This window comes from Acanthochromis polyacanthus, chromosome 13 (genome assembly GCF_021347895.1).
Source record: "Acanthochromis polyacanthus isolate Apoly-LR-REF ecotype Palm Island chromosome 13, KAUST_Apoly_ChrSc, whole genome shotgun sequence".
In the NCBI taxonomy this organism is placed as follows: Eukaryota; Metazoa; Chordata; class Actinopteri; family Pomacentridae; genus Acanthochromis; species Acanthochromis polyacanthus.
In genome coordinates, this window is record NC_067125.1 from 14057178 (window position 1) to 14069589 (window position 12412).

Below are 12412 nucleotides of genomic sequence, written 5' to 3' on the forward strand. Positions count from 1 at the left end.
ACACACAATTTTGCAGATTGTACAGATTCTTGTATCAAAGCCCTCCTCAGTTCCTGATAGACCAACTTCAAGCGACGGACGACTACTATCTCTTCTACGTGCTTAACAGTCTTTCTACTGTTCTCATACCAGTAAAGCCACCTCTAAAATTGAAATTTGCCATTCAGATGAGCCAATTATTCATTGTTTTCCGCTGTATTAGTGCTGCTGAACTGAATGCCTCTGAATTTGTATAAGTTCAGTCCCTCTTCCTACACAAGCTACTGAAAGAATTTTCGGTAGTTTTCATGTAAGTCATAGATTTTGAGTTAAATCATAGTTTTGCTGTTCCTTTTCCTCAAACATAGTCCTGCATGGTTTATTTTTTTGGTCAAAAATCAAACACAGGCAAAAAAAATCTGTCTCATTTGCATTCTAATGAATAGTCATGTGTTGCGAATCCATCAAGATTTAACTAGATCAAGTCAGAAATACACTCCTGTTTGTCAATACTGTGAACAACTTGCAGATCTTGTATTTCTTTAAAAAAAAATAAGCACAAGCCAATCATCTGTCCTGTGCAACAGAGAGTCTCAACGTTTCCATAAGCTGCTGTTCAGGTTCTTCATATATGTGGTGCAAGTGTTTACTACCCCTTTAGAAGAACCCCTTCGGTGCTTTTCATGTAAATGCACCGGTAAATCAAGCACAGCGGATTATCTCAGCAGGTGTTTATTCCACCTCTGACCTGCATTCTTGTCAGCAAGAGTTAAGATGAATTCTCACTCTGCAATTTGTAGTTAGCAGAGATGGTATCACTGTGCTGACCCCATACGAACAAGGAGATGAAGGTGTTGTCCATTCACATTTTGCACCGAGCTTCAGCTTGTCAGTGTCACAAAACAGTCGGTCCTGCTCATTTGTCCTTTTGTCCCAACTATTGTTGGCACTGCTCCCCGGAGTGTGTGTCTGTTATGTTTGCCTCCTTACCTGCTCCCTCCGGGGCCAGATTTTTTGATCCTAGTTAATGACAGCGTGCATGAGGCGAGAGCAGAGGGGGGGAATGAACAAGAGATAAAGGCCAGACTCAAACAATCTCCCTGTCAGCTGTCTAATAATGACAAGCATAACGAGGCTCCTCTCTCAAGTTGTCTCTCTCATTTCCCCATTTGCCACCATGCTCACTATTCTTGACATTCACATCCGTTCACACAAGGACATGAAAAACCGTACGCATGCTCTAACTGGACCCTTAGCAACAGCACGGTGCCTGCAGCCTAGCAGACAAACAAGTGGCGCGGCTGTAGCCTAAGAAGCCAATTCAGTGCATACGTGAAATTACAGACACGACAGTCCATTAAGGGCCAATTAAAGCTGGTATGTGAGTGAACTTTGCAGTGACACATTGGATGCCAAACTATGAATCATCAAGGCCCGCTTAATTAGCAAGAGACATGATTTTAAGGTTAGTGCAAGGGCTGACTAAATCCTTGCACTAAGTGTTTTTTGTTTTCCTCATGATGTACACAGCAGACTGTTTTCTTATTTATTCAGCAATTTGAATGGTAATTACTGCTAGTTTGACCTTGGCTCCTGTTGAGCTTTGAGAAGAATGCAGGTAAATGAACATAAACAAGGGGATTGTGTTCTGTGTTCCTCCTATTTTTTCTGTGATCATTTGGCTTTATATATAGTCTAGTGAAAAAATGCAAAACACATTAGAATGATGGTAATAATATTCCTTCACTGTGTTTACAATAGGACCCTACAAATGGCTATTACAGTGTCAATACCTTCAAGGAACACCACACACCTACCATGGCGGGCAATCAGACCACAGAAGTGAGGAATCCTACCAACACAGGTACCCTGGGCAAGCAACGGGTACCAACAGGCATGTCCTTCACCAACATCTACTCCACTCTGGGAGCAGGTCCCAACCGCCTGTACGACTACAGCCAACGCTTCGTGCTGGGCATGGGCAGCAGCTCCATTGAGCTGTGCGAGCGGGAGTTCCAGCGCGGCTCGCTCAGCGACTCCAGCTCTTTTATCGACACGCAGTGTGACAGCAGCGTCAGCAGCTACAGTAAGCCGGACGGCTACGTGCAGTTCGACAAAGACAGCAAGGCATCAGCCTCCTCATCCTCCCACTATTCCCAGTCCTCCTCACAGAACTCAGACCTCACCAGGCCTCTCCAGAAGCGCATGCAGACCCACGTCTGACCTCTAGGGAGGGAGGGTGTTTGACCGGGGTGTAACAAGCAGCCAGGATTGTAAAACTGTGAAGGAATCCGCTCCCAGGAGCCCCTAAAGTAACAATGTTCCGAAGTGTTTCCTATGGATGCATGAAGATGCTGGGGCTAGTGGGCTTTAATGCACCGTGTGACTTGTTCAGACTTCTCAATGTCCCAAAAAGTGGATCAAGAAGCCTTATACTTCGCTCATGCTTAACTCATCAACGCCCTCCTTTTTTTTAAGCCGTAATACAAATGTGCCACAGAGAGGTTATTTGCCAACACAGACACTACACACGTTTGGAATTTGAGCTCTCAGTCCTTGGTTTCTGCAGTAAGATTGTTAGCAGATCAGAGGGCAGGAATACAAGGCTTGGTGTGACAATCAGCTCCCCTGGCATGGACCAATTTTGCTATTTGAAGATTGTCATTCAGAAAAACTGAGATTGTTGTTATGAGCATTGAAGCACTCAGCACAAACTGCCTGATAATGAGTGCAAGCCAATGTCCTGCTGCTCTCTTGTAGTTTGAAGCACAAAAATGAATGTGCATGTGGTTTTTTAGTTGTTAAAGCGATAACTTTTTCCCACTCCCACCTTCCCTTCAAACACTGTATGTTAAGCGTGGCTTGTTGAAACTCGTCCCCTGTGTAGGTGGAAGAAAACTTTCTCCATGTGCCCACAGACGTCTCAGACGCTGAAAAGAACGGCTGTTTTTCTCTCCACAGCTGTATCTGGGCCACAGAGCTGTGCAGATAAAGAGGGGCTGAGATCTCATTTTAAATCCCTGAGTCATTATTTTTCTTTGACACTCTGCGATAAAAGAATATCAGTGTACATATGTGACTGTAATTTCTTTTCTAGCGTCTAATTTCTGATTCTGATTTCCCTCATGGATGACTCTAAATGAGACATGAGCGCCTCTTCTTGTCCATATCTACTTTGCCTTGAGGGTCTGTTTGAACTGGGTCAACACAAACTTCGACTGAGATAGACACATACTATCGGCTCCTCTGTTGATGGGGAGCTGCATCCGCCATGGTGTTACTACGCCAAATCCAGCTACAAGGCATGCAGCAGGAAAGCCCACAAACTACGACACGTGTTGTACTTGTGAGTTTCTCCTCTTAACACCACAGATCATCAACCATATACTTGAGGGTACCTGCTGAATGAAATGTAAGCATTCTATTTTTATCTTCTTACCGTGTGGTTATCCCATTGCTATCGTCAATATCACTGTGGACGCTGGAGCTTAGTGCATCCTGACTGTATACCTACTTGTGAACGTGCTGGTCATCAAGAGACATGACAAGCAAAATTTGGAAAACTGTGTTTTACTTTGCTGTCCACTCTTCATTGTTTTTGGCTACTGTGGAGCTGATGGTGGCGAGCAAATGCTTTTCAAGTGCATCATTTTTGTTTTGTTTTGTTCTCCACTGTATGTAACCTATATGGAATTGGATTTATTATTTAATCACTGACACTGTATCTGTTTTAGTTGAGAGTAGAGACAGAGAGTAGGGATTTAGCTCGCAGCTACACTCATACATTGCGTGACAATTTCTAAGTGAGCCTGTTGTCGAGAGTGTCATGTTCATGCATGTTGTGTGGCGGAAAACAAAGTGATGACCGGAGAGTTTTGCCGTTTTGTAGTACAGAACACTTGGAATTCCAAATTCCACATTTGGGAATTGCACATATCGTCAAGCTAATGGGTAAAAGATTTTATCTTTTACCCAGGATGCTACCACACACCTGGATGCTACCACATGTTGCTACGAATCTTAAGCTGTGTTTAAGCAAGCTATGACTGATAAGGGCAACCTACCTTTTTTTATTTTACAGTAAAAAGAAATCCTTTCTGTAACAGCTGTGGCTACACCATGCACTACACTTCATTTGATTCCAGCCATCAAAAGACTCATGTGTCTGTGGACTTTCAAGGTCTATTCCAGCCATTCTTTATAGAATCCGTCTGTTTGTTATTTGATCAGTTCTTTAATAGATAAAGGGAAGTTTTTAGGGAAAAAAAATATCAGCAAATGGCTGTAAAACAGGCGTCAGTGGTTCACAATGTCAGTGTCAACTTCATTATATCAATCAAACATAAACATAGAAAAAAATATCTTATCAGGTAGTTTTACTGTACGTAGTGCAGCAGTCAATTGGGATGATCCTGTGTGAGCTTGAAACTATGAAACTATGAAATCTGCCTCTCAACCCATGAAAAAACCAAGCACGGTATTTTTTAACAAAAGCAAGTTGTTGTTGTAAGCACTTTACATATGATTATATTCAAGGCATTTGAATGGAGTTTTCCACTTGAGTGGCAGTGGTTTGGACTCTAATTTTACAAATGGATTGGCGCCCATTGTACAGCTTAAGACAAAAAGCTCTGTTTCAACGCTGATAATCCAGCTTGGCACTTAGCAGACTGTATATAAATCTCTAATGCTGTCTTTCTCTGTATATAATTTTTTCCTGGCTTTTCTTTCTTTCTCATTCCGATTTCACTATATCAGAGCTCAACAAATCCACATGGCATCCAAACTGTACAGACAGACAATCGTTTTCTCTTTGTTTCCTTTCCAAAAATTTCATCAACCTTGCTTGTTTCTCACAAATTACATGAAAGGCTTGTGTGAGCACTTTTCTCTTCCTCCAGATCTCACAGGGAAAACTGACATTCTGCACACCGAGCACACATGAGGCTATAGGATGAGAAGCCGAGCTTAGCTGGGACAGCTTTGAAGTGAGATGCAGTAAGAGGTTATTATACTTTCAGCCCCTCTGAGAGATGCCCAGATACCCAGAAATATATTGCATTTGGCACCGTGATTGCTGTCAAGTACGTCTGTGCCTTTTTTGTTTTCGAAGCATTTATGAGTGCAGGAATAAATTCTTCACTTGATTCAATTAGACTGTGATCTAGTTTGTAAGGGACAGATGTAGTTTTCATTTATGCTATTTACGTACATTATGCATCGTTTTACATTGATGGCATCGGAATTCAAAAAATGTCCAAAACGTCATCTCCCTAAAATCAAAACAAATCTGCTGTCCTGTCCAGAGAGGTCCACTTCCCTCTGTCTGATGCAGCTTCTGCACTGACCCAAACATAATGCATTTTCCCAGTCCACAGAATCAGCACACTGCACAGCAAACAGATAAATATTTGATAAGGCCGGCCTTCTGTCCCACCCCACCACCACCACCCACGCCCCCCTCCAATGGCAGCAGCCACGGTGGGCATGAGAGAGCACTACAGGATGTGAGTGCCATGTCAGTCTTTGGGAATCAAAGCCCATGTGGGGGACGAAGTCTGCCCCGTTCACCTGTGGACGCATCGCCGGCTGGTGCTGGCGGCGCCTGTTTGCCTGGCTGCAAGCACTGCACAGATGCCAGGGCATAACAGATGAATAAACACAAAGACCCGGAACAATTACAAGGGGTTGCTGCCCTTTCCTGATAAAACACAGCAACCCTTTCGGAGCAGAGGATGTTGGGTAGTCTATTATTCAGAGATGCTAAAGACAGGCCTGTAATACACGGGATAAGAACATTTTCTGAGGTGAGAGACGGAGGTTATGAGCTGTGCGAAGTGAAGACTTGCTGGTAGGCATTTCTAATGGCCTCTCTGTCCACTTGCTGTAATATATTTGTCTGCTGTGCACACACAAACACAAAAAATTGCTTGGTCTGAATAAATGAGAAAATAGACAAGGAAATTCATTAGTATCGTCGATATCTGACCTAGGCCTGGAAAGGGCTGCTTACATGAGCCTATTAGAAGTGTCCCTCTGTGCATGATAGGTGTTACTGTCTGTGATGGAACACATTAGAGAAGGTGCCATTCGAAACATTGAATTGATCATAATAAGCCTTTCTTAACAGTGTAAATGCTTTCTATCACTCTGTTTCTCTCTTTCTCACTTTTTTTTCTTTTCTACCAATCAATACCTTGTTAGTACTTTAATAACATACAAGTGTAAGGCCTGGACTAAATAGTATTTACAAATAACTCTCAGAGTGTGCTCCATCCTGCAGGGCACATTGTTAAGCAGCGTGGTTTGGTTTTGCAGCAGACAGTGTACAATAAGTCACATAAGAAAACTGAAAGAACGACAGAAAAGCCTTTGACAGTCAAACGAATACGCTTCGCCGTGATGGATTGAGTTGTTCTGTACTCCAAATGATGCAAAATAGTTGCAAATACTACACGACACAGGTCTGAAAAAGAATTTGTATAAATAGTGAACCATAAACATACAGTAATTGTAATAAAAAGACAACGTGTAAATGCTTTTGGGTGAACCACTATTTTCAGGCAGTGGCCCTCTGTATCTAAGAAAAAAAAATGAAAAAAGGTTGTATTTTAACTGTACTGGTCTGTGAATCTATGATGCTTTTGCTCTGTATATTTGGAGAATAAAACTGATGTTTGAGTTTGTGTTTATTTTGCACTCGTCTGTGTCAGTGAGAACGAACAAGCAAGCGGTTTAGCGAGCCAGATTCACATGGGTTGGTTTGGGTGCTGCATGAACAGATAGTTTGCTTAGAGCTACAGTAGATCATTTAGAGAGAGAGGGGGGAAAAAAGGGCTTATTCACCACGTGAGCCTTCACAGTCAGCTTTAGCTTTTATAAATATGATTTCACTGATCATTAGTTATTTATTTAAAATATACATTGCGTTCAGGGGAAAATATAAACAGTTAATGGCACCAGTGAGGTCCTCCACAATATCTTAACACAAAGAAAAAAGAGGGCAGAAAATATAAGATTTCAAACAGTACACTGTGTTCACACGCTGTACATAACAGCAACAAAGCAAAAAAACCAAACAAGCCAAATCAGATTAACATCCACAACCATCCTAATGACCCCGCTTTGCTGAACTCCATCAATGATTACATTGTTTCTTTTCAGCACAACTTCGCTTTAGTCCAAATCTAAAATGTATAAAATATCTGAATATAAATGCATATATAGAAAAGGACAGACAAATATCTACAGGATGAGGAGACAAAATGACCACAGAGACAAGAGACAACAGAAGACAAAAAAAATGGCCAAAATGAGGCAAAAAAACAAGAAATGAGACAAAAAAATAAGAGTAAAGAGACAATAATGTACATGAAACAAGTCCAAGACTACTAAAAACTTTCATAAAGTGGTTCAAAATGTGTCCAAAAATAATTATAAATAACATTTCCAAAATGGCTAATGACTAAGCAACAAAAAACAGATACAAAAAGACAAAATCGAGAGATGAAATGACTGAAATGAGACACAAAAACAACAACAAAAAAGTGTCAAATGAGGCAAAAATCACAACTCTACTGTTGAAATTGATGTTTTTGAAGGAGAATATTCCTAAACTTGTGTCGGATTTTGCCCTGTAGCTTGAAGTAATGAATGACTTTAAGTGGCTGAATAGAATAGGCATCTTGTTTCATGTATAATAAAATAATGTGTTGATTGGATGTTTTCAGGTTCAAAAATCTGTCAAACGTTGTTGCTGCAACAACACAAGTTATGGGAAAATGTCAATTTGTCATGTGTAATTTTCTTTATATTCATTGTTTTACATACATATACATACAACACTGACATATTTCATCCTAATGAACAGAGCTGTGTTGTTCTGAATATCATCACGTTCTACAATTCTGAAACTAAATGCAGCTTCATACTGTGTAGCTGTGTTTTTCACTCATTCAGTCACAAGAGAGAACGAGAATGAAAGCAAAAATGATGCCAAATAAGAGATGCAGAGCTGAAAACAATCCACGGCGATGCAGGTGAAGCAGCATAAGAATAGACAGTCACTTGCTTGATCCTCCCATACAGCTCAGTGCTCTACAGTCAGCCGCTGATCAGCTCTTCTCAGTATTTTGTGCCTGGCTTAAGTGTACTTTTTATGGTATTTGTTAAAAGTAGGCACACTGCTGTTTATTCACTCCCCCCGCCTTTTTTTCCTAACCCAGTCAGCAGATTCACACCATTACATTTACATGCAGCCCTTTAATCCATTAATAGGACCATTGCAGTCTTACTCCAAATTAAATGAACTCATATAAACACCTCGGCTTGTCTCAAGTACTGGCTCCAATCCTACAGAACTGAAACTTAAAAGTGATTTGAATTCCCTCATGCATAGAGTCAATACAATGCGAGGGCAATTACTCTTTAGCTGGATTAATCCACTTGCAGCCGGCGTGGAAATGTAGCATTCTTGAAGTCAGAATCAGAAACAATTCTCTGATTTGCCAACGCAGTGTGGCTTAGAAGAGAAAAAGTAAGCATTTCAGTGCTGCACATCAAACCAGCATCCAGACAGACAAAGGACTCACTGAGCTTACATTAGGTTACCTCAAAGCAAGTGCTATAACCGCTCTGGTCTTGATATTGAGAATCCATCTGCCAGCAACATGATTTCTCTGGAAAAGCTTCCCATGCTGAATATAAAATGGCTGTGTTTTCCAAACATTATACAAATAGTGCCATTTGTGATGGATTTGACTAATCATAGAGCTCCAACTCATTACTGAGCAGATCTAGGCCAGACATTTGCTTACATTATCGCTTTAAACACTCTCCTTGGAACTAGTTATTGGAAAGCACTAATCATTCATTTCTGCCTTCCCTGACAAAGTAGAAAGCTTGTCGAGCTCCCCATGGGCCTCACCTCTTCCAAGAGATGCCGTATTGTTACAAAATGACTCACAAATGACTCTGCATCCTTTCAAATGAGTTGTTACAACAGGCTAGTCTGTCGTGAATTACCTTGGCAGATAATTGCATTTGGAATCCAGTTTAACAAAGGCACAAATTTAGAGCAAATGGCAGACTAAGCGTTTGCTGTGCCGACGCACCCCATTACGAAATTAACTACAGGCAGGTATTTACGTGGTGCGAGAAAAAAAAAGGGAAAAAAGTAGTAGGAGGTAGAGACTGAGCAGACTGAACAAAACATGACTAAAATCCTTCCAGCAAAACTAACATGTTCTTGATGTCATTATTGTGATGCGTGTTCGTCTGTATTTACATGAAGGAAATTGTCCCGTTTTCTCTCTGCGCAGACAGCCTGATTAGATTGTCAGTCAAACTTGTTTATAGTCTCCAAACTGTAAACCATATGGTCTCATGGCAGGCTGAAAGGAAGAGTTGAGTGACATGTTGAAGCAAATCTCCATACCGCCGCTTCCTTGCAATTGCCTATAAAATGCCTTCTTTATAGAGATTTGAATATTAAGGACAGCTGTTTCAACAGGAAATGCACACCACCAACACCTGTCTGTGGGAGAAACATGAAATCCTGATTGCAAAAGTGGGCATAAAAAAAAAAAGAAAAAATAAACTCCCAACTGCACATCAGGTGCCAGTGCGTTGTCGTCTCGAGTTATTTATTTACTTATTCATTTCAATACAATTAAACTAAAGCAGCAACTGCAACTATATTTCATTTTTTATCAGGATATTTTCTGGATATTGTAAACTCGTTGGTAAGATTGGAGAAAGATTGTAACCTGATTTAAAGCTGACATAGGCAGTTTTTTTTTTTTTTTTTGGAACCTCTTGGCTGAATTTTTTTTTCTGATTTTTACAATTCAAGGATTTTGAGAGGAAACTGGACCTCTGCACCTTCTCTTGGCTCTGTTTTCAGGATTTAGAAAATGCAGCCTGGGATCTGACATTTTAGCAATCGCAGGGTTTTTCACCCCGATCAGGTAAGATAGCATAAAGGGTGAGAAGAGCAGGGCACGGTGGATGAGTGGGTTAAGCAGAGGACTTTAACTCAGCAGAGAGTGAGAGAAGTCAAATACCAAAGTGACTTTTAGTTTGGCTAGTTTTCAGTGCATGCATATGTCTGTGATCGTCTGGTGGGAGGGGCATCCAAACGGAAAAATAAGCCGCGAGAGGAGAGCCGTATTTTAAAGTTTATTGCATGTTGGCATTTTTTGCTTCATTTTATTGTATTTGCTTGTTTGTCATTTCCAGATGTCTGCCAGCTGCAGCTTTAATTCAGAAAAGTCTCCACAGTCACTTTCATACCCACTATATTTATTGCATTTTAAGGGAAGCCACAATCTTTTTCCATAGGTGACTGAAACCTCTAGATGCCACATTGTGATTCATAGATGTGGAACTTAATTCATTCAAGCATAAACGTTGCCTCTGAACATAATGCAACCAGTAATTACGCTGTATTGAAATTTCTAAGGGACAGGATTGAAAGAAGCCCCTCTCAAATTATGCATGCTTAATTCAAGATGTAGCATATTGGAAAATGTAATTCCTCTGCATTATCTGGACACGACTTTGCTCGGTGATTCAATAAATGTTTCAGACTGGGCAGGTTTGTCGCTCTTGAGCCTACATAGCCTCTGGATGCTTCCACTCAGCAGGGCTGCATTATTTAAAGCAGAGGAGGTGAATCCAGTCCAGTTAGCGCTGCATGTGTGAATTATAACCTGCTAACTAAATGATAGATATTTGAAAACACTGCAAAGTATGTTCTTTTCCAGAGACATTTAATTATAATAAATACATAAATCAGGACCCAGGTGTTATTTAATAAAATAGCTCCTTCAGCTGAAATACAGAACCGCATTAGTATGTGTAGCTGGGCTGTGAGCTGTAAAGATTAACCATCCATTTTTATCTCCCTACACAATACCAGTGCATGTTGTCATTTAGACGACTTGTAGGTGTGCAATGCAAATATACACAGTGAAGTAATTCCCTGCTGTCATTACATTTTCATCCTTGGTTTTGTCCTCACCCTTACCTTTTCTTCCTTTTCTTCTCTCCCTCAAAGTTGCCTTAATATATGCCTAGTCCACAGCTGAAATGCTATTAAAGAGCTGCTCCTCGCCAGTTCCTGGGGGGTAAATAAAACAGAAAAACTCATGGCCTTGTGAGGGCACTGAAAATCGACCGAGGTGGCACAATGTGTTTTTTCTACCGTAGGAATGTGCATTTAAAGTTGGTTAAGATAAATAAATCTCCTCTGCTGATTACAAGCTGACTGCAGAGTCAATCCCAGGGAGCATCTTAAATGAATTATTGATCCTATGACCTTTCCCTGTGTTAAAGCTTGCTCTTGTTTGTTTCTGCTCTGTTGACTGGACTCACACCATGGGCAATTTGGACTGATCAAACATTATCTTTCCATACGACACTGTTAATTATTCTCGGTGTCTTTGCATTGTAATATCACATTTGACACATAGGGCTGTGGGCGCAGTTATCCAACATGCGCTGACACACACACACACACATGTTTGTGTATATATGTGTGTCTGAGCTCTTACTTCTTGATTTATGGTCCAACCGCGCTGACTTATGGACTGCACAGCGTCCTTGATGGTTGAGCACAAACAAAAGTCTAACAAAGTCAACAAACAGTCTTTTAGAAATCCTTGGGAAAAAATTAGATGCATGACACATATTGGACTTAATTATATTCTCCATCATGCACTGTGTGTTTGACAAGGCTTGTTGACAGAGAATCGTCTGGATCAGGTCCTATTGTGCCGATTTAGCGGCGAGAAATGTCAACCAGTTAATCTTGTGTCAGTAATGATGTGATAGATGTGTCTTCTTTACAGAGACTTGCTTTAATTTAATCTCTGGCATGCTGACATTTTGCAAATGTAGACAGGCTGAAGTATATAAATTGTCAGAGGGTGGTATAAGAAAAGAGGGTTGGCCAATTGTAAACCAAAATGAGTACACACACTGAGCAATCATCATTTTCCTAATTAAGGTTTAGTTTGCACTTCAATGGTGAGGGCTCTTTCTAATGGTTGGAGCTCTTAAATTGCTTTTCATTTGGAGTGCATTCAAAACAATGGGAACAGCCCCGCAGACGTGACATTTGGAGTGCATGCTTTCTATTGCAAGTTTTCTATTGCAGGTCCATTTGCCAGTTTTGACTTGGAAGCATTCACTAAAATGTTAGCGTGAATGAATATTAATAACGCAAGGACGGCAGACACAGAACGAGTTTCTTCGAAAATAACATGAGCAGTTGTTTCGACAGCTCGAGGCGTGGCCGTTTGAAAACCAAGCTTATCTATCTGATTCCTGTAAATCATGATGAAACATCATTTATTGCGGTTTGATGAAAAGCAGCGATGACCTTTATTTCAGATAATCTACTGAAAAAAAAAAGATTCCTTTCCCAAAG

The 12412-nt window shown here is 40.7% G+C and overlaps 2 protein-coding genes across 13 annotated transcripts in view; one reads left to right on the forward strand and one right to left on the reverse strand.

Annotated features, from left to right (window-relative positions):
* kirrel3b (kirre like nephrin family adhesion molecule 3b) overlaps positions 1-6665 on the forward strand; it is a 160657-nt gene extending 153992 nt beyond the window's left edge. For all 12 annotated transcript variants that reach the window (XM_022190334.2, XM_022190337.2, XM_022190341.2 and 9 more), the window contains one exon: positions 1741-6665. In XM_022190334.2, coding sequence (XP_022046026.1) covers positions 1741-2202 — 462 coding nt within the window. In that variant the 3' untranslated portion in view covers positions 2203-6665. The remainder of the gene's footprint in view (positions 1-1740) is intronic.
* Positions 1-12412, reverse strand: part of smtla (somatolactin alpha) — a 379498-nt gene that overhangs the window by 334649 nt on the left and 32437 nt on the right. The window lies entirely within an intron of this gene.